Source organism: Egretta garzetta, unplaced genomic scaffold, assembly GCF_000687185.1.
Source record: "Egretta garzetta isolate BGI_Z169 unplaced genomic scaffold, ASM68718v1 scaffold217, whole genome shotgun sequence".
Taxonomy (NCBI): domain Eukaryota; kingdom Metazoa; phylum Chordata; class Aves; order Pelecaniformes; family Ardeidae; genus Egretta; species Egretta garzetta.
Genome location: NW_009260395.1, coordinates 1,491,190 through 1,518,154, shown reverse-complemented (window position 1 = coordinate 1,518,154; position 26,965 = coordinate 1,491,190). Strand labels below are relative to the sequence as shown.

The following is a 26,965-nucleotide window of genomic DNA, read 5'->3' as shown; positions in this document are numbered from 1 at the left end:
TTTTGCAAGAAAATAAATTATACAACTTAAAAAATAAAATTCAAAAATTAAGCAGTACACCAAAATAGTTCAGCTGGACTGCCATACAGAAACTACCACCATTCAAAATTGTACAGCATTATTATCTTGGTAGTGGCACACATTCAAAATTGTAAATACCATACGTAGATAGATATTACAACTCAGGAACTCAAGTTTGCTCAACACTCCAGACTACATATAGTGTATATGACAGGAAAGCTTTCATGTATTGTTTATTTCACAAATATGACCTCAAAGAATTACAAAGATAGCATCCCAGTCATTTAGATGAAAATAGAAAACAGTTTGAGTTTAAGATAGCAAATCTTTCTGTAAAACTATCAAATCTTTTTGCCAATTGTATTTTTAAAATTTGCACTTTACAGGACAATGGCATCCCAATGCAAATAAATGCAAGATGTGAACATTCAGAACATTTATATTAAGTTTAAAAAGGTGAAAATGAGAAAGTCACATTGTCTTTTGGAAATGTAATTGCATTACAGTCGTAACAAATGAAAGATAGATGAGAAAAAACAGAAGCTAGGGACACCAACTGTGGAAAGAGGAAAATGGAAGACTTCAGAATTGAAACTGAGATCCTCATCGAGTTGTTGGGACAGAGAAAGATTTAACAGTATTTCTTAATTAAACCCATTAAGAGTGATTTCCCCCCTCCCTGCCCACCCGATTTCATTCCATAGCTATTCACCGTGGCAGTGTGTGTGGCAACATGGTTTTCAGATGCAGCACCTCTTTAAGCTAGGTCTTTGGACATACATATTCATAGCTAAAAATTGCAGCCTTAAAAGTGCGTTGTTGCCATATTGCAAGTGAAGAATAGTTCATTTTCATTTAGATCTCAACTCTACCCTCCCCAAAAGAACAGTTTACCCCAGGTATCTCCCTGTGCCCCAGGTGATCCTAGTTTTAAGTGCATATGGGTGAAAGTGACCTGATGAAGGATGCTAAATGTGATTCTGCATCTTGAACAAATTTGCTGGTGTGAGTCTCAGATTTAATAAAAAACCCGACATCCATTTCCAGTATATATTTAAAGAAAAATGACCATGTTGTAGGCACATTACCAATTATATTTCTGCATCCTAGGTGTTGAGAAATATAGAGATAACGTTTAGGTCATATTATTTTATATTTATTAGTTGAGGGAATGTGCAGCTCCTTAGCTTTTAGCAACCTGTTGCTTTCTGTGTATACTCCAGCTTCCTCAACACAGCTGTATCTGAGATGCTGTCTCTTAAACTTCTCTCTCAAATCCGAATCAATGGCTTCAAAATTAGCATTACCCCCTCTGCAGCTCTTGCTGCGTGATAGTTTCACACCTGTTCTTCTCTGGTTAAGGGCTGGAATTTTTTATGTTGAAAAGAGTGTGCTCAGACTGTCGTGTTTTCCCCCAATTATCCCAAGGGAACATTTATTATTTTTAAGTTACAGAGACCAAAAGTCTTGCAAGATGAAGCTTTTTACTAGAATTTTGTTCTCTAACGTTCAAATCATTTTACTGATTAACTACAGAGAGCACCACTTTCTTTTGATTCTGAATCGCAACACCAGAGGGCCAACATAAAAGATGCAGTATTTTTAAACAGCATCTACTTTGGGGTATCAATAAAAGCACGTACGATAAGCTGTGGGATTTCAATCAGTTGTAACTGGTCAGGTCTCGATTTCTCCCCATCTCTTGCTTACGAAACCCTCACTACCGACAATTTCTTACTCGGATGTCCAAGTACGCACTGTTCCCAGGCAGTCACACTGGCATTTACGTTAGCAATAGAGCATGCAGCCTGTTTAAGGGTGCAAACAGCCGTTCTTGTAGTTTGCTTTTAAACCACTACTTTATGCTTTACTGCAACCATGTGAAGGCAAAACTCCTCCTCTTACTTACTGAAAGGTTTTCCTTTTTGACTAAAGTTAATTCTATCCTCTTCCCCCTTTCAATTGTCAGAGAAGAGGAGACCTTTAGATGTTGTACTTGAACTGGTTAATTAAAAAAAAAAAAAAAATTCGCACGCTTGCGACTTACAGAAGAATACTCGTACAGAACCGGGTAAGGCGCAACTTACCTTTTGTCCCAAGACAGGCACTCTGCTCCAGTGATTCATGTTATCAGTCCAGTACATGCTGGGACATTTCAGAGTAGCAGAGAGGCAGGCAGTGCCAAACGACTACTTAAGATGATTGAAAACAGAAGAGGTAACATTAAAAAGTTGAAATTCCTGATATGTATTTGGCACTCTCTCTGCATACACTAAAGAAGGTATTTTTCCTTAGCTTTTTACCATTTTCATTAGAATTGTATTTCCTACCCTGCCAGTTTAAAAATAAAAAGCAGAGGGTTTGGTTTTCATATAAAGATGTTGACTTCTAAGCAACAAACCAGTCCAACTGGATTACCCTTGCACGTATATATAAAGTTATCAATGAGGAATTAGTACAGGGATCTTCAAGTGTTATTTTCTTTCCGGGGGAGTTGTGCATCAATTACTCTTTAATGCATTCAGATATATGTAGTCATACTTAAATATTTGGAATACAAATATTAAATGTACAAGGAAATACACTTAATATTTCTGTTCAGTATAACAGGCCCATCCATGAAAACTGCTTTTAGAGTAAAGTATCATTCAAGAAAGCTTCACCTTCCCAAAAATGATTGTAGCAAATCATCTGTCCAAATAAGGTAACAAATAACATATACCCACTTGTTTACAGCAAACAATTTAAAAACAATAATCTCTTGCTTAAGGAAAAATATCACCCATGACTCGGAATTATTTTATGTCACTTATGTGTCAATTATTAAAATCCAGTTACTAGATTGAAGCACTGCTCTAGCCAACAGGTTTTAAGTGTAACAAATACATATCAGTTGTGATGCATGTGTCTGTCTCTCAAATGTTATTACATAAAAAGGATCAAAGGTGGACAGTACATTACTCTGTTGATCCAAAACACAAAAGTGAAAGTGCTACTTCTAGTCCTAATTGCATTTAAAAAACCAAAAAAAACCCAAAACAAAAAAAAAAACCAAACCCAAAACAAAACTAATTGCAGTTCCTCAGTGCATGAATATTTGAATATTTTTTCCTTGTGCAAGTACTGGTCATCTAAAAACCCAAATCTGTATTCTTCCTGGTGGGTGTAAATCAAATCTACTTTAAAAAGTCACAATGGGCTCTTCATGAACGCAAGTTTCCCACAAAACAGCATGCTGTTAAAAGTGTGCAACATGAAGGGAATGCCATCATGCTAGCTGAATGAGATTGGCAAAATACAGTCCTCTGTAAGGTAAGGCAGGGATTTTAATACGTAACGAAAGTCAAAACAAGTCTGTCTGCAGCACAAACTGTTGCAGCTGTCTGTCCAAGCACCCTTCCATTTACGTTCTCGGCATCCTGCAGAGTCCTCAAATTACGCCATGTATATGAAGGTGTTGATATCCGACTCATCTCTTCTGATATATTTGTGCTCTATAAGCCATTCAATTTGCTCTTTTATCATTTTCTTTTGTGGCAAGAACATGTTTTTCAATATTTCTACCAGTTCAGTCTGAAGCTGGGCATTAGTAATTTTCTTCCTCATTTTCATTATTTGGATGATAGCCTCCTGGTGGGGGACAAGAGAAAAAAAAAAAATCAATTTTTTTGACATGCCTGGGTGAAATGACGAAGTGAACACAGCTTTAATAGGGGGCTCCTGGTAAGGCAAGACAGCAAGGAAGTCTATATTTTTCCTTAAAAACGAGATATAGGTTGCATTTCTTAGCCTAAGTAGATACTGAACTGCTTTTACAAAGAAGTTGATAAAGAATGAAGCAGTGGCAAGATGCAAGAGTTATAAGACAAGTCCAGTCAAAGGAGAATCTGCAGTTAAATCTTGTAGCTTGAGTGTGAATTACTCACTCAAACCTAATGTTCATTCACTCTCTGAGCAGAAGTCGCCATTTCCAGGGTGATCTGTGATATACCTTGAGAATACCTCACAAAATGCAAGCTTAGGTCAAATTGGAACTCACAAGGAGTTCTCATTTCATAAATACAACCAGGCATTAATCCTTCTGCTGGAGGTATGGCCAAGATGTTAAGTTGGGTGGTACAACTCAAAATGTGCATAGCCTGGAATCTAAACTGACTAACAGAAGAGACCTGCCATCTGAAGGTAAGATGGGATTTTTGAGACTCCATTGTAGGTAATGATCTCTGATGCCCCAAAAATTCAGGGTTTTTTTAGAACTGTCAGCTCAAGATTTGACATGAGTACCTCATGAGAGAGGAAGAGACTCCTTGAGAGGGACAACCAACCACAAAGCAGGAAGCTGCAGTTTGTACATCGAAGATGTACTTACAAACTTTCCCTCTAAAGAGAAGGCCCCTCAAAAAGTCATGCCGTTACTACTAAAGCATGACTCCATCTCTGAAATTACTCTACTCATCATACAGAGCAGTCAAAGAGATCTCAAGATCAACAACCCTGTTTGTTCATGTTGGCGGCTCAACTTTACCATCTGCTGCCACCCCCCACTGCCCAGTTGTGCCTTCACCACTTGCTTAATACCTGCTTTGTCCTCTTGAAAAACAATGACCTGGTACATCAGAGCAGGAGGCTGATAACGCTAAGTGCACAAACACACAAAGGATCTAAGCCAAATAGCAAAAGTAAGTTCCAATGGGATTCAAAAGTATTCATTTCGTATATCAACATCCAAATGTAGATGGCATGCAGCAGTGATAATACAACAAAAATATGGTAATTGGACATTCCTCTGGCAGTTTACTTGCCTGGGTTCGTAATATTCTTAGCTGGACTATTCCTTCATTTTCCTCTTCCCGCATTCTCTCTGTAGTAAGTTGCAATCGACCAATCAAATTTATCTTGCCCCTTTTCTGAACTTTAGCGTTTTTTCTGAAAAAGTTGTATTGTATGAAAATAAGCAAAAAATACATTTTCAATTAAGGAATTCCTGTTAAATACAGCAGCAAGGAGTACCATCACATATCAGATATCTATAGGCTATTAGCACTGCAGCAGTGAGATAGCTGGCTGACAAATCAAAGCTCAATGCCAACGTCTCCGCACAATAAAACCCAAATATACTAGTGCTACAAAGAAATCCATCAGCTGCAACTGACAGTGTCCAAAGCTTAAAAGTTACCAGTACTATTTTAAAGAATAAAATTTCAGAGAAATATATTTCAGTTTAATTATACAGAACTAGGGTTCTTCAGAGGAAGTTTTTACAACAAAGTTCAGGAAATTGGAGTAGTTCATTTTCCATCAAAAGATATGGCTGTCTAGCAGGAAAAAAGGGCGAGTAACAGCTATTGTAGCAAAGCAAGCTGATGGCATTCTTCAGTGGTCACCCACGAACTTTCTGTACAGCCTGTCTCTCATAATTTCCCAAAGCTCATGATCCTGACGATCGGAACAAACATCATGGCCCTGGGCAAGAAACTAAGCCCCAGGAAAGCAGGTTTGTCACCTCCCTCTCTCTCCACAGATCCAGATGTTCAGCTGCTACTGAGAATGAGGCCCAGAATCTAAGGTTACTAGCAAGGAGCCAGCTCTAATCATAGTCATTGATAACAGGGAAAGGCAAAACCCACAGTAAAACATGCAGAATGTAGTATATACAATTTAAGTAGTGTCTTTTTGTATTATTTTATGCTCTGAAGGATTTCTAGGCACCAGTAAAAAAGCACTGCCATTCTCACTGAAATAAAGACACTCCCCTCTGCTGAAAGCAACACTAAAACCCTCCGCTTTTGACAGCATACCATATTATTAAGCAGTTTCACTTCCTTTTTAAACTTATCATTCTGCTTTTGAAACTCTGTGTGGGTGTATAATAATCAATACAGCACTAGTGCTCTGCTTACATGCTGTTCTTCCCCCATGAAATTTCATGGGCTCATTAGTAACAGGAAGACAGCAAAGCCTCCGATTTTGCACCTCATCCCTAGGTGTTTAAGAAATTTCATTTCAGAGAAATCAGAATCATAGAAACATTTGTCTGAAGGGGCTGCTGGAGGTCATCTAGTCCCACTCGAAGCATGACTGTCGCCAAAACTGCGGATAGGGCAGCAAAGCATGTGTCTAGCTAAATCCTGAAAACTTTCAAGGATGAAGGTTAACTTAAAGTGAGTTCCTTTAATTATAAAATAGTACATTGTTATTTTACTTTTCAAACATCATCTTACATTAAACTGAACTCCTGGTTCACCGAGAAGAGGGTTCCTTCTGTAAAGTCTTTGGGTGAATTGACTTGAGGTTCATACAATAAAACCTGACGTTTCAGCTTTGGAAATGCTACAAGAGACTACAGAGAAAAGGGGAAGGGGGTAAGAATGAAAATAAGACACCAGACTTTCTAAACGAAAACAATCACTTTTTAAGAATTTAGCTCACTGCTGTGCAGACTGTAGGGAGGGAATCACGTAGCCTTGTTTGAAGCTGCTAGAGGGCAACACAAAGATACTAATAAAACCAGAGAGGGGACAGAGTTTACCGAATCTCCTTCTGAAATGGGTTAGCATAAATAAAATCATACAAAGTAGTAAAATGCATGAACTCACGGCTACAGAAACGGTGTTAAGTCTGATTTACACTATTTCTCTCTTTATTCTTGAGCTAAATAATTAAAAGTCCGATAGAACAAACACTGAAAATATTTAAGCAACATATAATATCAGGTACCACTGATTTGCTAGAATTACACCCGTCCCACTCCAAAACCCACAATTGTAACTGTGTGCTTTAGGCAGTTTATGGTCAAAAAAGATATTGCTGTTTCCAAGAGCTTAAGTTAGAGAACATGGGGTAGAGAGAACGTGTTAATGTAAAGGCCATGTGTGCTCAACAGTAGTGCAAGGAGCCAGCATTACAACTGATTAATTAGCAAGAAAGGCGTTCACATTTCAGTTTCAAAGCGTTATCTGACAGCACTTTAAAAATACTAATCCAGTATTTTCTGAGTACAAAAATACCCAAGAAGAAATCTGTTTCAAGAGAAAGGGAAATACCCATAAAGTCCTCCTAAGTTCTGCATCAGGGAGTTCAGTTGCCAGTTTAAGATTTTCAAAGCTGATCTTCTCTCTGGGTCTTTGGTTCCATGCAAACAGCACAGCCAGCTGAAATGTTGTTACCTCCAAGTCATACTGGCCAACCTCGTTCTTAAATGTTATCTGTGGAAAGAATGACAATTTCACTTATAAGCTCTTCTGGATCACAACCTTTCTTACTATTATAAATACACAGAAAGTACAGTCACTGAGACTGATACATCGAAAACGACACACTTACAATTCCATTGGACATGAGGTGGTGCCAGTGCAGTTTTCTACCACTGTGATTCTTTTTATAAAATTCTTCAACTTCTGGGATGAGATCTTCTAATTCCGTGGGCAGCGAGACAAACACTTTTTCAGAACTTCGGGACCAGGCGCCAGCATTTAAAATTTTAATATTCACAGAGTCAGCTGTAAGAAGATACTGGATTATACAAATCTCCAGGTAGAAAAATCTCCAGATAGAACAACAAAATGCATTTTTTTTTTCTACTTGAAATACAATTATGGAGGTCTGAATTTTCAGAAAGTAGCAGGGTGTCTACCTATTTAAACACTGAGATACTCTATTTATGCACCACTGGCTTTCTGCCAGCAGCACTGATTGAAACCTCTGCTTTTTTGGCTTGCCTCTGTGGAGCTCCTTAAGCATCAGCTATAAAGCTGCATCAGGGCTTGTAAGCACTGCTCAAGGGTTTTCAGCAACAGCAGGTCCAAAACTGGATGTTCCTCAGCCTGTCTCATCAGTGAAATTTAATCTCAGAAATGTGATTGAGCTCTTCATAGCATGCATCCAGCTCTCCTGCTGGCAGGTAAAGGAGGAACACAGCGTGAAGCACTCATGAAGAACGATGAGGGCATAGAAGAAGGGGGTAGTTCAGGTATTCACCTGACTGATACCAATTCAAGCCCCTGCTTGGAATTTAACTACAAGAGTAGGGAGTCTGTATCTACAAGATTGCTCCTAACGAAAACCCACAATAACTAACCGAATGATACAGCTCCAGTGACAACTGTAAGAGAAAGTAGAGTCTACAGACACTTCGAACCTAGGGGTAACAAAGCCCCAAAGACTATGATCAACCTGCAGTTGCTATAATTTTTAACTCAAGATTCAATGGAATTATTTTTCACTAAGAGAAATGAAAAATAGCAAATTATTTGAAAGCAATACCTGGTAAAGCAAGTTTATTATTTTTGTGCATTTCTTTGAAGGCCTGGTTCAAGTCTTCAGACACTTTGATATCCTGGAACATTCTAGCCAGCTTGTTTACATAGTCTGCTGGCATCCCTACTTCCTGTATAAATAAACAGAACACTAAAGTATGACATAGACAACTATGAACAAAAAGCTTTATTTTTAAAATAATAAACTCAAAAAATTGAAAAACATTAAAGTACACAGGTATCATCACTTTACAGTAACAGTTAATCTGCAATGCAGTATAAAGGGGTTTTTTGCATGGATCGTAAGTAGTTACCCCTCAAGGGCATACGATGATTGTTTTAAAGAATTCAAGTGCTGAAGAACACATGCATGCATTAAAGAATCAACTGTGAAGTCTGTGATTTGAAGGAATGTTTAAGGCATGCAAATAATATTCTAATCTACATAAAATTCCACAATTAGAACACAGTTCAAATTATTTACATACCTAAACAACAAGCACACTGCATATGGACTATATGAAGCCTTCAGACAATCATATGTGAAATATTTTAAAATCCACCACTACAGCTATTAGGATCAATGTTTCCCTTAGAATAGAGCTAAACTGTTTTACTTGCACAAAGTATTGCAATAAAATGGAAGTACAAGATGTCCTGAGTGGCCTGCAATTTAAGATAGAACTCACTAAGCAAGAAGGATATCTAAGTTCAAGAGTGGGGATCAATACCACAAGCAATAAGCACAACCAAAGAAAGATAGATGTCGAGCTACTTACTCTGAGCCATTCCACCATATTCTCCTCAATTTCACTATCAGCCGATATATCTAGTATCAGGCGTCTTGTTAAGTGAGCTTTATGATATCGCATGAAAACATCTTTATTCTGTACATATTTAAGTACCAAAAGCTGTCAAAAAAGTAGATTTTAAATATATTTATTTGCATTGTCAATCAGACAAATCTTTGAGTGCTCATCTAATGCCACTGCAGACCACAAAGCAGAAGAAGGCTACTTGACATAGTATTAACACAGTTGCTCTTAAGGCAATCACAGACATCAGCTATGAATCTTTCATAATATCACACCTCCAATTTCTTCCTTTATCAACCATCAAGAATGTTCTCTTAAATCAGAAGAGGCATTGACAGTGGTAGGTAAAAGTCTCCTGTGTTATTTTCTAGACTAACATTAGTTACTGTAATACATTACAATCTGATATAGGCATTAATTCACATCCTAATTTTGTGAACTGACACAGAGACATGAAACACTGCATGGTTTACAAGATTTAAACACACACTTGATGACATAATAGACTTTTCCCTATTATTACACCTTGCATAACTGTTTTGAAGATCAAGGCTTCAACCCACATAAGGAAATAAAACAAACCGATCTTTCTTCAGAATAATCAAGAATTAGAAAGCAAAAACATACCACTTCTTTAAGCTTTGCTTCAATTTCTTCAGAGGTTAGTTTTTTGCTTAGTGGTGTTTTTCTTAGCAACATGTCACAGTAATTAGCAAGAAGCTCAGGGCATTTGGATTCAGGCTGTGTTTTCAATCCAACCCTAAATAAGAAAAGAACAACACATCTTCAAACCGTATAGAATCCTTGCAGAGGACCCTGGTGGTGAATTCATATCCTTGTTAAACTAATGAAAAATCAGGAATAACTCCCTAAAGAATAAATACCACCAAACACTTCCAGACAGCTTCTACAGCTTGACCATTCCAAGTGCTTTTAATTTTAGAACTCTAACAACGAAGGATTCCATTCAAACTACAGTTTGAAACAACTAAATATTGCATGGCATTAAGTATTCCAGCAAAGAATTAACAATGGCTGCAGTGAAACGTTTCACTCGTCCTGTCAGTATGCTCTAATTAAAGTTTCAAGAACAGCCTCCTGCACTGCACTTCACAGACTGCAAAACCCAACACATCTATCGCGTAGTAACAGGATAAAATTGCTTTATAACAGGTATAAACAGCAGACTAACAGCTTGGAATTAAAAGAAGATGAAAGTTGAACAAGATGACGCTACAGTAGACAGACTGTGATTCTTCAAAATGCACGCAAGCACAAGGTCGCATTCCAAACCCATGTCTAGACTGGTGAATAAAATAGCGCCAAGGACCAAGCCCTACTTCTAGAATCAGATGGCACCAACTTGATTGCTGGTTTCAAGGGCCCAAAACAAAGGCAGCGAGTAAGAAAGCACGTAAGAAGTTGTAGGGATGCTCAGGAATCCAGTGTTCTTGCTCATTCTCTCACCCTCTCATCAACTAGTGTAAACAGTACTAAAACTCTGCTCAGACAACTTGTTCTTTTTAATTCATGATGCAGCTTGCAGGCTAATGTCTTCTGCCCTCCTAAAGACCATGTAGAGTAAAAGCAGATCACTAGTCTTTTGGTTATTACAAGACAGAGCCCTTAGTTAATCAATGTCTTCCCAGGAGTCTTCAAGATTCTGACACCAATGAAAAACTACCAAATCCCGTGTTCTTAGTCTGAACTTAATGGCACAAGTTAGGCAGGATGAAGTTCCATTTTACTTAAACCAGGCTGCATCTGTAGACAACTTGAAAGAGCTTGGGAAGAAGAATGCTGAACAGAAGACCACCACCATCATGGTGGTTTTTAAGAAATGACTAGGCAGGTTTCGTTTTAGGAGTGAAACACAGTTTGAATGAGGTATTGATTTGGATGCTCCCAGGGGAAATGAAAACACTAGCAGAGACCTAAAAAACTCCTCTACCTTGAGTATATCTATACAAAGTACACAAAGCAGGGATCCAGTTCTTTGTGAAGGTGTTCCTCCAGTAACATAAAAACAGCAAGGCTAATCCCTGTTGAGGCTTACCATTAGTCCAAAACCAAACACAGAATAAGAACCGGAATGCTGAACAGATATTTATATCCATCCACCCCTAACTAAAATAATTGGAAAGGCTAGCTGGCAGCCCAGCTACATAAGCTTTGTTTCCGTAGTAAATCAGACTACAAACTATATATAAGCAATCCCAACCACCTAAATATATACAGATTCCTACTCAAGTGGCACATCACGTGTTAAATGTTAACCACCAATTATCTGACTGCTACCTTCTCTTGGCTGAGTTAGCAGAGTGGCTACTGTAAGCATGGTTTTTCTTCTTGAGTCACACAAGTCTACTTAAGCTACTGAAGTTGTTTAAACTAATCTGGTTAATCCTGCACTGAAACAAAAATCTAACACCCAGACAGGTCACACTCACAGCTGGCACAAGAGGACGTGGTAAACAGCTTGTGGATGGCTACACCTCAATTGGCCACGGTTGTTCCATAAGGATTACTGCCTCGGTTTTCCCCAGGACTTTTACTGAAGTTGCAGCAGAGCTATACAGCTCAGGTTTTTGGAATTAATAACCCAGGAAGGTATTATTAAATTCAGCTAACTAATTGACTCATTACTCTACTATAAAAAAATAGATTCCCAATTAGTACAAAGAGATTTGAGTTTAAACAGGCTGCTATTCACTGATCCACTGCCATGGGAGGAGCATCTCAACAGGCTGATGAGCAATCTGAAATGCCATAATGCAAAGAACACAAAGCACTTTTAAACCCAGTATTACTTTTTTGAAGAGATATTTTAAAAGAGAAGCTCAATCTTTAACAATTTAAAAACCTTGATTCACATAAAGTTTATATGGCTTACCCCTTTTGCTTCAATGGCAATTCAAGTTTAAATATTGTAGCATCATTCACAACTGCTTTGTATGCCTGAAAAATAGTTACGGATTATTAGCACTTCACTCAATTTCTCTAACATATGAATCACAAAGGTTTTCTCTCTCTTTTTACATGACTGTAACATGAAATGAATCCTTTTCTTTTTATTAGCCCAAAGTTTGCTGATTTGATTTTCTATATGACAGTGCAAATCCTATGACTCAATTTCCATTAACTGATGTTTTGCGTTTTCCTCTTTTCCATCAACACACGACTTTCCTTTAAGCAACAACTTAGGAAGGGATTGCATGGAGCACATTGCATATCTGAAGTAATGAGACTACACCCAAATACGTAGTAAATTCTAAACACAAATATATTGCTGAATCAGACATTAAGGCGCTCAACACAAAGATCATCTCCTGATGTGCTCTACAACATTACAGAGCTGAACACAAATGCAACTTTATGCATTCCTATAACACAAATTAAAAGCTAATCAGTTGGTGGTAATAAGTTTCATCAATATTTTAGTCTGCATATTTACTAGAGCATGAGCAGCTTCTAGATTTACCAGTGACTGGGCACAAAGATTTCAGAGACATTATAATATGAATTACAACAATTCTTAAACTGAAAACAAATGATCAGCAGAAACACATACCTTATCTCTTGCAGTAAGAAATCTTGGATCATCTTGAAAAGCTTCTTTAACCAACTTACTAAATCGATTAAATAGTGTGAGCAATTGCTCTACATACTTCTCAGAATCCTAGAGGCAAAAAATCAAATAAAAGAAGGTTTCACAGAATTCAGGGTGAGCTTGTATGTACTTTCCTAATCTGTAATGACATAGCATCCTCAAGCCTGCATCTTATGAATGAGCATTTTATCTTTATTCTCTGTACTGAAGAGCTCTACAGCATTTAAGCCTCAACACAGACTTTCAGGATAGTATTTCCAATATACAAACATATATATACACACAGAAAAAAAATATATATAACTTTCAAATATTGTATAATACATTCTAAATAAAAAAGTTTTCAAGGACCAGTAAGAGGTACATCCTCATTGCTGCAGATACTCAGGCATCCTAGACCCAGAGAAAAAGATGAGAAAAAGCTAAAAAAGAACAGTGAGGAAAAACCTTTTAATTTCCACACTCAACGAGTCTTAGATTGAAAGCAGATTTCCAATTTTCATCAGGAAGTTAGAATTTTGAAAAAATTGATGTGGCTTTAATTAAGATGCTAACACACTCCTATCACGTAAGTATCCGATGCACTTAATTTGTAACCTTTACTACGAATTGGATTCACCTTTTAAAGCTACAACTGAAAATATAAGGAATAATAAAATATTCTAAAGACATTTAAAACTTTCAGTGGATCAAAATTTGATGTGTAAACATAAAATCTTCAAAAATTATTTCCATTCACATTTACATCCCACAATTAGAGACTATTTAACTTCCATAAAGTTGTTTATTATTTTATTAAAAACCAATTCACTTACAGTAGTAATAGTTTCAGCAGCTGCTACCATATCTGCAAGTCCAGCACTAACGATATGCTCTTCCAAGTCTTTTAGCATAGGCTCTATGCCATTTGGAACTTTATCCATCAGTGAAAACATCAAATGCAACTCTGAAAGACACAAATACTCGTAAAGCCACCAGTCAAAGACCTGTGTAAAAACCTTATATACTGCATTTCTGCGAGGGGTATCTCAACGGAACACTGAATATGTAAAGAACAGATAATCCAATTCATCCCTTAAAAGGAAAGATGTTTTGAATACTGTCCTAATTCTGGTCCCACAAGGAGATTCTTCTGAAGGCAAAAAGAGATATTTATTGCAATGTAGTACTTGTTTATGCATATAATATCACAAGCTTGAATAAAACCCCCTAAAGTCAGTGGCAATTTGGATTAAGTCCATGTTCTCAGTATAAATGCCTTAAAAGCCCTGGCAAAAATGGGATTCCAATTTCAGTTGGAAGCCTACAGGAGTTTACGCAGGAAATTCTATGGATTCAAGATTTTTTTTTTTTTTTTTTTTAATTGAATCCAAACAGAGCTGGTTTTGTGCATCTTCCAATACCATCTACAATGTTTTGTTTTAATTAAAAGCATGCCAAATTCTAAAGTAACCAAAACTGACTAAGGTAAAAAGCGTATTTTCCTTTCTGTTTTCCCAAAGACTTTATTTAGTTTTTCTGAAAGTTACCAATTCAAAACCCAATATGGTTTATTTGTCTACTTTTGTGAAGGTATTTCAACATTGCTTTAAAAAAAAAAAACAAACCCCAACACAAAAAATCCCTGTACTGAAACATCAATAATCATCTTGAACAAAGCTGTGCACAAAGCAGCACCTGGATTAAGACCACCAGACTGTTTTAGAGACACCACAGAGATCTGAACTAAACACAGCAAAGGACTCTGCTCAATGAAGTAGAACAAACTGATCATGGACTCAGATTCTTTTTTTTCATAGAAAAAAGACTGATAGATTTGCTTAGTTACTCAGTGCTATATCTACTGTGAAATGTGACAAAAGCCAGAGGCCCTGCCTTTGTTTTCTCCTCTGCAATACTTTTTTTCAGCAACATCAAGATCCTGTCACCACTGAGGATGAAATATATGTTATCAACCTCTGTATACCAACAACTGTTGCAGAACCAAATAGAAAAGCAATGCACAGAGGAGCAAAAAATCCTTTTAGAACGTAACACTGCAAATTACAGAATGGAAGCTACCAACAACCTTCAACAAGAACTTGCAATGCTGTTAGAGACAACTCACAAAGGGCTAAATGATGGAATTTCAGGAAGCAGAAAAAAATGGAGTCAGAGGTATTCTTAGTGCAATGTAGATGTACTGTAAGTGATGGCAGCACTGTTTTACACAGGGTAAATCCAAAAAGTTCACTCAACTTTTACTGGATCTTTTCATTTGTACTTTAAAAAAGGGTGAAAAGGAGGAAGAGATGGCAGAAAAATAGGAAACAAAGAGATATATTAAAGGGTTCTACAGCTGTTTCTGTAAACTAGTGATGGCATGAATAATTCAAGAAAAAAAAAATTCAGTGGTTTCTCCTAATAAATGGTGGCAAAGGAAGACTTCAGGTGCATCCCTAAAACTGTAGGAACCTGAAAAAAACAGATTCTTCAAAGACAGATTTCAAAGTAACAAAGCCAAAAGAAACATTTCACTGGAATTTCTCTCAGAACGTATTATGACGCTGAAAGGTAAAGAAATTCTTATTGTAGTTGTTGGGGCACTTAAACAAGTTCTGTTTTCATTTTGTATTCACAAAAGCCAACTTTCCTTTTTATCTCTGTTATGAAGTACTTTAAGAATAAAATTTAGACCTCCCATCCCCAATACTATAAACAAACAAAAATGCACTAAGTCAATTCTTAAGTGTGTTTGCAAGTTATGACATCTTTGATAGTTTTTAGTCAGAAAACATTATGCCTACCTTCCTTTGCATGGCATGTAAATATTAAGTACTGAATGTAACAGAGTATTTTACAGTAGTGCCCGGCTCATAGACAATAGGTTAAAGGTTGGACTCGATGATCTTAAAGGTCTTTTCCAACCAAAGCGATTCTATGATTCTATGAATAGACCCAGCCCTTTTTTATCAGATGCTGTTTGATAAAGAAAACACCAGGAAATTCTTTGGGGTCAATAATACCAGAGACATGCATAAGCAAAGAACAGCAGAGGATCCTATCATATTTATATATTACTATGTGTAGCTCTGATCTTTAAATAAATTTTTACGTCATCTGCACCTGCATCCTCCATTAGAACATTTTAAGCAGCACAGATAGGTCTAGTTAAAAAAAAAAAAAAAAGATCTGAAAGAGATGCTTGAGTTGTTACATACTAAGTGGAAGTATTTTGTAACCAAGCAGTATCGCAGTAGCTGCAAGGAAAGAGAACTGTGTGAATACTTCAACAAGTTTCTAAAGAAAGATGCTTTGGATGCTATAGATGAACCCTTCTGAAGCTCTGCATTTAAATAAGCCTCCTGTATTCTCCCAAAGGCTGCAACATATACTCATAAGAAGACTGGTGGCTTTCTAGATTTAGCTCTGGGCTACTGCCAGAAATCATGCTGCTAGATGAACAGATCAGTACAACATAGTTTTGAGGTCAAATATTTTCTGAAATGCTAGCTTTAGAAGTGAGTATTTTCTACATTGTTCAATGTCATAAAACAGTTTTCACATTTGCATAGAAATGAAAACTTCATATAGACATTAGTAAATATTACCTGGCTTTGGGATACTGAGATTTCAAAAAAAAAAAAAAAACAAAACCAAAAAACCAAAACTAACCTATGATTTCAGCTTTTATTTTTTTCAAATTCCCTACTTAGAATGATGACATTTTAATGACTGACTTGGTTTGGTTTATCATATAGGACCAACACAAGACTTTTCAATCACACTAACCTCTCAATTTATGGCAGCAGAGTTAAAAAAACTTTTGAAAACTTTAAAAAGGTATACAGAGCTAATATTCAATACTTGTGGTGACATACTGGCTATAAAACTAGATGAAAAACTTGCAGAGGTTTTGTTCATTGACCTATTGGTCCTGCACTAATAATCAGAATATGAAAAATTTCTCCCTGCTTTTCAGAAAATCAGCTTTGTAAAGATGCTTCACTTTTTTTTGCAAGTGGTAGTGGGTAGTGGGGGTAGAATGAAGGGAGAGTGTTTGCATCTGAACTATTAAAATAGAAAATAGGACACATGCAATGTTTACCAGAATTGGTCAACACAAGGAAAATAAGTGGCAGGAAAAATAAAGATAACAGAGCACAAAATATTCTTTTCTTACTAGAAAGATGATAGCTATTCAGTCATTCAAATTAGGGTATTGTACATACAGATTTCAGAAGCGATATTAAAAAGTACTAACCAATGATGGTCATTTTTTGTGGGATAAAATTGCCCGCGTGCAGTAATATTTCATCTACGAAACACTGCCACCATCTATTAAAAACAGTAATTTGATATATCTACAAGCAGATCTATTTTTATGTAGTTGATGCTGAGTTCATCCTGCACTATTCTTGAAGCTTCACTTACTTTCTGTTTCATTTCGTTTGATCATGCCTTGGCATTCAGCTAAAATGGTCTCTTTAAAAGATGTCACCAGGGCATTGACGCAGCACTCCATTAGCTGAAATATATTAAACACAGCATTAGCTCATTTAACCATCTGAACACCACAGTCTGATCTGTCTCAAGTTTGCCATGACACAAAATCTAGCCTGTTCTCAACAAAATAATTAATTCATTCACTGATTTATAAAAGTATGTGTAGTTTGAATAAAATCATACAGGAAACCATATTTCTTCAAAATATGTAGGTTAGTAAATGTGGTAAACTCTCTTCCAAACCAGTAATGAGCTTAATATTTCTGTCGCCTCTTTTTCTCTCAAGGGAGCCATCACTTTTGGAACACCAACTACCCTACTTAGTTTCCAAGTATACATCCAAGAGCTAAGAATAGCTCTCATTCCAGCATACCCTATTTGGACCAGGCTGGTTGGCTTGAACAAGACGCTATGGCTAGATGTAGAACAGAAACTGCTTGTACATGTCAGGACCACCTCTCTTTTGTCAGCCTCTTTATACAGGTTACAGTTTAGAGCTGTGCAAGATGAATTATTTACAACTTAACGAAAGACAGAAAATACATTTTGATCCACTGCAGAAAATACAGATCTAAAGGGTATTTATTTTAAATAACCTGTTTCCTGAACTAATTTCAACACAGACCATTATGAACTATTAATTGCAATAAAATCTTCCTCCAGAATCTGAACTGTTTAATATTGCTCAAGGGGGGGAGAAGGGGAACAAAAAAAAGAAAAAAACAGCCTTTATATTAAACAGCCATGTTTCAGCCTAAGAGGAAACCTAGAACAGTCTCAGTGAAATTCCTATTGCTCCTTTTGATTGCAATGAACAATAACTCTTTCAGGTACTCTAAATGAGCACTGAGAAACCCTTTACCTACTAGGTTGGCCAGCTTATTTTCAAATACCAATTCTCATCCATTGTTAAGCATAGAAAAAAAAATCATACCTGACTCAAAATGAAAGAATAAAAGTCAACTTGAATAAAAACCCGCCCTTCAATCTGAACTTTTGATCTACATTTACTATTAAGACTTCTGTAGAAATGTAAATTGCCAGATTGGAAAGTAATACAGATTTTTGCAAGAAAAAAAATATAAAGGATTATTAAAAAACACAAAATCAACAGTTTCACATAAATCTACTGCTACCAAGTAATACTATAACACACACAAAAATCAAAACTGCAATGTAATGTAATAATTCTATATAAATATAAAATACATCCATTTTTCTACACATTGTACTTACTGCTTCTACAGAGTTACATTCACGCCTTGTTTCTAAATATCGTAGTGCTCTTTTCTCCTCTTCTTTTAGTTTAGCATCTGCCTGTGCAAAAGTAGAACAGCAGTCATTTTAAGAACTAACACTTTCAGAATAAAGTTACAACAGAATTTTTACTTACATATTTCATATAATTCTGTACACCATTTTGTTGTAAATAAGAAGGAGCTTGTGTTCTATAAAATCTCTCTGTTGAATCCAAATATGCCTTTTCAAAGTTATCCCGATAAATCTGAAGCTTATCTTCAGGATTAGAACAAAGGTTAACTGCAAAGAGAAAGTCCAAACTCACACTCCAGTCTTAGAAACTTATGTGACTAATAATAAGCAAATCTCTCTCATTAAAGCAAGTCTTGTATTAAAAGATTGCATTGAACAATTTGAAGTACCATATAAATGCACTCTGATCCCTAAAGGTAACCAAAATTGTCCAGTCTTTGCTCCAAAAACATTTAGATTAACTATAGGAAACTGGTAGGAACTGCATACTTATCTCCAGCATTTTAGACATTCAAACGTGGTAACCAGAAATACACATACAACTGCAAAATTGGAAAGAAAAAAGAAGAAGAAAAAAAAAAAGCTCAGCATACTGCCTAATAAAGTGAAAACTTTTCCACCTGACTGAGCAAACAGCTTTTCTTAGATACTGTTCTTAGAATCCCAATGTCTTCACTTTAGACTTTTTTTACAGTAGGTTTTTTTTCTGTTTTAGAAGAATGGAGACAGTGATCTTACTGCTACCCAGCAGTGCTTTGCACTATTTGGAAAAAAGTTTCCACCCTTCTCTCAACTGTTACGGAGAAACAGATAAATAAATGAAGTCCTTAAATGGAATACACTTAAAAAAAATTAGAATTGGACATCTGTACAGCTATCTAAAAGAGCATTAGCCACACGTTTAATTCAACAGGCTGCAGAGCTTTGAAGAAGAGGCAGGCAATAGTGAAATGTCATAGAAGTTTCAGATACACCAATCTGTTTTGCAAAGACGACAACGACTGGGAGTCTTAGATGCAGCCTGTTTGGCATTTCTCCTCCAAACTGTCTGAAGAATCAGAAACAGTATGGAAAGGAGCACAGACATGAGGTTATATTTGCGACCCTAAAAGATCAAAAAGTAGTTTGCTCTTTGAAAACATTGATTTTGCAGTAACAGATACGTAGCTAAATCACTTAGAAGTTAAAGATTTTAAACATAATTTAATTGGTATCCCATATCAACAACATCAGTAAAATTTCTGATAATCATTTCAACCCTACCACCACAATCGTCAACTTTGTATGATGAAAATTCATTTACTGAAGCAAGGAGGCAACAGAGATCATTCAGGGCAAGACATACCATAAGATTCTCGAACTCCAATAACAAGCTGAGAGTCGAAAGCTTCTCCTAGTCTTTCAGCATGAACTAGCTTCATTGCACTATCCTGAAGTCTATTTTTTATATTTGAAAATATGGATTCATTCCACGTATCTAGCATGAGCTGTGTATCAGGAATAAAAAAAAAAATCCTGTCAGAAAGGCACATGCAGACTAAGTTTGTGCAAAAAGAATACAAGAGATCAGAAACAGAAATCAAGCAACTTATAACGTAATCTTTGGGTTATATACAGCAGTTCAGCTACCTTAGAACTTGATCTTGCTCTGAACTCGTTACAGAAATAATATTCAGCTTACATTGTAAGTTTACTTTATGCAACTGGACAGCTAGGGAAGCAGTATTTGATTCAGGTATTAATTCCATAATTCTGTATTATTTCTACAGTTCTCAGTAATTAGTCAAGTAACTTTTCCAGCAATGCAATGTGTCAGGAGTTGCAGTATCAGTGGGTACTTTTGAGCGAAACATCCTAATATAGTTCACTATTTGGCAGGCTCCGTCTTAAACAAAACCAAAAACTCACTTAACATCAGTTATGTAAAGCAAAATAAACCTGATTGTTTTGGATTTATCTAACATGAAAGTTCAATATGCAAGTAATGCATATATAATTTACAAAAAACTCAAAACCTCATCTAAGCACTGCAAAGTTTTGAAATTAGTTATGGAGGCTCCTAACAAAATCCTCAACACTCAAAGGGTCCCTTCATGTTGCATTATGTGGTTTGGTTTGGGTTTTTTTGGTGATTGCTACCGGCACTGCTGCAAATGTACTGCATTACACCTGATCACCAGACCCAACGTGCTGCAGCTGAGCAACACAAAAAGCTTACCAGGCAGGTCAGGCCATACTTACGTCCACCTAAGCTCCACCAGCTGTTCAGTAGTAGATACTCAAAGCATGCTACATGTTCGTTAAAAATCTTAATTTGCTTTAGAATTCAAGTTATTGTAGTCATTTTTTTTGCCCTTAGACACTGGATCTGGCTCTTTCTATACGCTACTGCATACCTAATTAACTTAATGCCAAAGCTTAGAAGATTATTTTTATTTTTTCGATCCAACTCATGCCATTTCATTGCTTTAGAAGAAAGCTCAAACTTACAGCGTCTTCAAACCTGATGGTAATTGCTATGAATGTAGTTTAAGCGTGCTGATTGTCATTCTACACTGGCAGTAGAAAGCGGGTTGGAATCATAAAATTTACCAATTGAAACTTCACCTCGTGATTGTGAATAAGCTTACTAAAAACGAGCTTAGGACAACTTGACACAGTTGTATGGCAAAGTTAATAGTAAGGATTAGATGGTCTTATTCCACTCTTGCTTTCTAAGTTTCAGATTTTAACACAGTAAGCACCTAATAAAAGTCAGATAACCTTTCATGAGAATTAAGTTTACCATCCTTTATTCTTCTCCACGAATGTCTCTCAATATCAGCTAAATTTCCAGTTCTGACACTGAAGTCATTATGTGTTGGAAGGGAACTATTGTTCAAAACACTGGAACATTCTTAGAAGCAAAGCTTTATTTGATTACGCTTCCTCAACTACTTTTTTCATTATTTTAACATTACTGATACACACATTCATTATGGTTACACTGTACAATTATAGAATTGATTTACAAGACCTGAAACGAATGAAAAATGGAGAAGAAAACAGTGAGATAGTGTCAAGCAACCTGGGAGGCACATTAACAGCTTTGTCACGGTCAAACTGCATTTAGACATTGTAGATAAGGAAGCTTTACAGAGATATTTGAAGAAAAACACACATATCATTCTGCGTGACTATATGAAAAGCTTCTCAAGCACAGGAAAAGTTTTCACAGGGCATTTTTCAGAAAACTACAGAGAATGATGCCAGAAACAGGAAGTGACCTTCAGCAGTGAATATGAATTAAGAAGATAGGTTGGGGACTCTGGGCTTTGATGTCCTAATCATGAGATGGTCCTAACTGGACTGCATATGAGAGATAAGACACATCTCCATCAGCTTCAGTCCTGAACAAAACCAGTTCTTTCTCCCAGTTTCTCCTCACTACTTGCTCCACTCCACCTTGGTTTTTCTTTCATTTCTTAGTTCTCCTGCCTTCTGCCTACAACAGAGTTAAGAGTTCAAGTTTGCCAGATCTTAGAGAGTCTAGTAAGATCACATGCTTTCTCCAACAAACAATGAAAACAAAAAAGTAACTTGAGGTGGTGATTCCTCTCTTTGCTGCTGTTCTCTCTTCCTTTTCTTCAAGAAGTATAGAGGATCAGATGTCAAAATAGGAGGGTGAAGAAAAAAACCTTGCCCAAAGTAATGAGTTCAAACTATTTTCTTCTTCCCATCCTGGAAATAGGGGGACAGTTAAAGTAATCTTCAGTACCAAATGAAAGGCTGCTAAAGAAATTTAATTTACCTACAGATACTTTCTGCAATGAAAAGGCATAGTGAATGATATTAAACTAAAGGACTTAACGCTTTACAACTGATATGCTCCGTTTTTCTGATAATAAAAGACTAAAGCAATTTTAAGAACCATTATTCATGGGATTCAGAACACTGAACAACCCATACTCAAACCCCTAGACTTTCTTTAGGTATTTGATATGAAACAGGAAAAAGATTGTAATCACAAGATTCTACATGTCCAGTCTTTTCATTGATACAACTGACAGTTCGGAGGAAAAAGGGGAAATTAGGAGATCAATAGCCATATAATTTGAGATGACAGTATTTAGTTGGTCATTTATAAAATGCAGAGATCTTGGCCTACTCACAAGTACAGAAACAGTAGGTAAACTTACAACTGCCACCCACCTCAGGATTCAAGTCGTAATTAAAAAGAACAATGACAAAACCCAAACAAACCCAAAGCACAACAAAGAAGTGCTTTAATCACCTGAGCAAAACCGTTAATAACCAAAGCAAAACTGGAGAAGCAGAGTGAAATTATCATGGAGAGAAAAAAAAAAAAAAGTTGCAGGGTTGTTCTGACCCTCACACTGAAGCAAAGTGATGCATCATATTATGATTGGTGCAATTTCATCTTCAGCTACAGAATGCCTTCTGTACTATTACTGTAGGCAGAACAGTATGCCACAAAACTCTTAATACCTATCACTTACCTTTCGAACAATACTGTCTTCTACATTAGACTTCTTGTTGCTGCCCTGCTTGCCCATTAAAGTAATCTCTAATTGACAAAATGGCTTGGGCAAAATATCACACTGTGTGAAGAACTTGCGCCACTCCACTATATATGCTTTTAGTAAAGCTGTATCATCTTGATGACTCAGCACTCTCTGGAGGAGGGAGGGAGAAGAAGTAATTTATAAACAATTTTCTGCACAAAATGCAGATTGACTTTGCTTATACTGAAAATAACTTCCCATATAAAATTCAAATATGCAGATATATCAGAATAAGAAAGTCTACATATTTAAGTGCCATTTAGTTCAGGGCAGTAGTTAGCAACCCATGGCATATGGGCCATTTCTAAAGGGTAAAGAAAGGTAGCAGCGAAAAAGTAGTCAGTACTTTGGTACAAAGGCATGTACTGGTATAACCATACCTTTAAAAAAAAAAACAAACACCTGTAAGGACTATGTTATATTCTATATAGAGAAAAGTTTACTTCAATGGCATCTACTAACCTTTCATTAGACCCAGACAGCTAGTTAACATGTGTATTTTATTAATGCCTGGAAACTACAACTACATTGTACAATGGCTACCATAGTGCCTAATAAGATGCCCCTCAAACAACAGCCAATGCTGCACAACGCCAATGCCAACAACAGCCATGTCAAAGGCCCCAGTTCAGCACAGCATTTGTGCGTGTAAGCAAGCAAGCTGATGGACCTTAAAAATCAAAGCCTTCGTGGTGTAAATCTCTTCACTAAAGAAAGATTTTATAGACTTTAATTTTCTCTTTTCCAAACCTTTGTCATGGGATTTAAAATTTTTTTTAATCTCACAATAACCCCCTCTTTTAAACCCCTTATTACAGAAAACATCTTCTGCTATACATTTTACACACACAAAAATTTCCTTTGAATCTACTGATGATTTCAATCATTTGGTGAGAAGCCCATAAAACCGGACAGCTAAGCTCACGGAGTTGACAGCACAGATATTTCTAGTATGCCATACGTATGGCTTATTTTAAAGCCATCCATGAACACGTCAGCATAGCACTGAAGCTAGACAAACAAAATTTTTTTCAGACAGTAATTTCCCATAGAAAATTTTGCCTCAGGAAGTTTTCAAGTGGAAGAATATTCCATAAGTACTGTTGGATGAACAAAAATAATGCTGTGTTTTGGGGTTTTTTTTCATATAACACAAAAATCATTGCCTACCCCAGTTTCAGGACTGTGAGAAAACAATGACCCAAGGCAAACGCTCAAGGCTAATTCTTCTTTTTGTCAATAGAAGTTCACAGGGTAATTATGATCTCCAGAACATCACAGAATTTCAAACAAAAAAAGCAACCCATTTAGATCAAATGGAAGTCAGAACTGTTTGGTTATTTTCATAACGATACAAATAGAAGTTATGAAACATTAAAAACTTACTGCTTGTGCCTGTTTAATAAAATCAAGGATGTCTTCCTTCAGAGCCTGATGGATTTTTGCTGGACCTTTATCATCCCACAAGCAAACTGCATGTACGTCCCTAGAAAACAATTTATCCATCCTTTAGTAACAACAACTCAAAGTTTAATGCTGTAATGTATGAGGCTTCAACAGTCGTAATTTAAATACTTCTAAGAAACTAATACACTTTTTATCTATCATTGTCAATACATGGCTAGATCCCAGTCACACATGCAAGAAAACATGTTTGGAGAAGAGACTGAAGCTATAAGAAAAATCTTGGAAACAAGTAACAGCAACCTATCTAGGAAAAGGCTATGGTCAACAAGGAGATGTAGAAGCAAATTCCGTTTTCAGCATCTGTTCAATAATCCTTATTGCATTAAGGACAATTTTTAAAGCTTTTCCTTGACAAAGGCAGAAATCACTTGTCAGTAGAAGCATTGCTACTCAGACCATATTATTCTAAAATACTCTCATTAACATGCAGCCCTCACTTACAGTTTTACAACCCAAGCACTACAACATCCTTGTATTACAAAGGAAACAGACCTTCCTTGTGAGAAATGTGAACTTAGGGGCATCAGGTAATTTAAAAGACATTTTATTAGTTTAGTAAGATCACATAAATGTTTCATGACAGTGGTAGCATTTTGAAATGAAACCCTACTGCAGAAAAGCTACCAAACAGCATCACAAAGCAAAACTGCATTGAGTTTTAATCAACGTTCAAATTAATTCCTGTTTTTCCTTGCTGACAGACCAGCAAGTGTAACTTAATTCCCATTTCCTTTCCATACTAAAGACTAAATAAAGCAAGTTACACTCCTAGCCATACATCATATATAATGTGGCCTAGCAAGCCTTTTTTTCACTTATTACCTTCCTCTGGTTCTTCTTCCTCCTTTCAATAATAAAGCTACATCTTTGCAGGAAAGCAACTATATAATCTAAAGGAATGACTTTGTTCCTATTAAATCAATACAGTTATTTCAATACAAAAGCATCTTTTTTAGTTTAACTGAAAAGACAAAACTTATAAGGTAAAAAGTTCCTTTGACATACATCAAAGGTGCCAGCCCAGGATTTACAGAGGTCGACCTAACTCCTGAGACTTATACAACTTTCACATGCAGAAAAGGTGGTACTGGATTTAGCATGCCACTGTTTCCTGACAGCAGTGAAAGAAAGCAATACTGGATAATTATACAGGGCAGGTAGAAGACACCTACAGATTTAAAATTTTTATTAAAAAGCTTAACAAAGAGCACTGTCCAAAAATAGGAACCTAGGAGAGTGGGATCCTCTCCCTCAAAACCCTTAATTTAGCCATAAGGTTACTTAACTTCTATTCAATAATACAGCTACAAGAAAAATAATACATGGAAAATTTCAACACCAAAGCAGAATTATTAAACCAGTTATTAAAAATGAAAACAATGACTCAGAACTGAATTTGTACCTTAACTACACCATGTTTCTGGCAACTACTACATCCATGACATCATAAGATATTAAAACGCATTACATGAAAAACTACCTTTCCTTTTGGTTGGCAGAAAAGCGTGACAGGTGCAGTAGGATGGGTGTAAAAAGAATCACTGCACTGTCTTCATCAAAAAGAGCCATAAAGGTACAGACTGCAACAAGACTGTGTTCAAATAAAAAAAAAACACTTTTATGACAGATCTTAAAAAGCAGAAGAGACTGCAAATTTAAGCTACAACTGTATTTCAGGGAAAATAACTGTTGAGACAGAGATTATTTTAGATATACTTCCAATATATATGTTGTAACTCCCTTCCATATTATGTTGGCAAGGGTCACATGATACATTTTAAGAAAAAAAGTCATCACCTAACAGGAAACAACCTCTGGGTTTTTTGAAGGAGGAAAACGGCAGGATTTTTACAAAGTACAATAATGCAAACATTGTCTTGAAAATATTATATATGTTATTCTTGGGGTATAAAACTATTCAAATTATACCAGTTAAACTGCATTACCCTGCTACTTCACTAGCATTCTGAAGTTATTTTAGAAGAAAGCCATTCAAATCAGGATAATGTAACATTCAGCAAACTGCCTTTAAATGAACAAACTGCCAAAGCAGTAAACAACAGTTTGTCTCCAATTCTAACAAAAGCATTGTGGGCAGGTACAAAACTGGTTTACTATGACCAGCTGAAGTCAAAAGCTCTGCTACTCCTTCTCGATCCTATTTGCAAAGATCTGAATCTCAGCAATACTCTACTTTTGCACATTTACAGTGATGTAGGCACACTTAATAAAACTTCAACTAGTACTTTTGCTCTGTGTGTTCTCACATAGTCTGTGTGTCATACGTGACTTCTGTATCAGAAGTAGTACCCTAACTGTATTCCCATTATGCAGAAGGATGTACGATACTAAAAAATTACTTACGAAAACAGATCAAACCATTGCTGTTTTGTGACAGACTCCTGACGAAGAAGTTTCAGAACGATAGGGCGCATGAAATCCCATTTGTCTTCAAACTGAAGTGAGCCTTTATTC

At 36.3% G+C, this 26,965-nt stretch overlaps 1 protein-coding gene across 3 annotated transcripts; it reads right to left on the bottom strand.

Moving 5' to 3' along the window:
• CUL5 (cullin 5) lies at positions 1-26,965 on the bottom strand. 3 transcript variants are annotated; one of them, XR_004842554.1, is made up of 19 exons: positions 26,855-26,965; positions 24,410-24,509; positions 22,958-23,134; positions 19,804-19,945; positions 18,580-18,725; positions 18,423-18,503; positions 17,115-17,208; positions 13,517-13,647; positions 12,663-12,770; positions 11,985-12,049; positions 9,719-9,851; positions 9,056-9,187; positions 8,284-8,407; positions 7,345-7,520; positions 7,065-7,226; positions 6,243-6,361; positions 4,824-4,947; positions 2,109-3,651; positions 1-577 (listed from the first exon to the last, which is right to left on the bottom strand). XR_004842554.1 is itself a non-coding variant. In XM_009643048.2 (18 exons), the coding sequence occupies exons 1-18, from the start codon at positions 26,923-26,925 to the stop codon at positions 3,457-3,459; spliced, it is 2,280 nt and encodes a 759-aa protein (XP_009641343.1). In that variant the 5' UTR covers positions 26,926-26,965; the 3' UTR covers positions 712-3,456. The 3 variants fall into 3 exon arrangements, 2 of the variants coding, with proteins under 2 accessions (XP_009641343.1, XP_035754398.1); XM_009643048.2 differs by lacking the exon at positions 1-577 and having other exon boundaries at positions 712-3,651; XM_035898505.1 differs by lacking the exons at positions 1-577; positions 22,958-23,134 and having other exon boundaries at positions 712-3,651.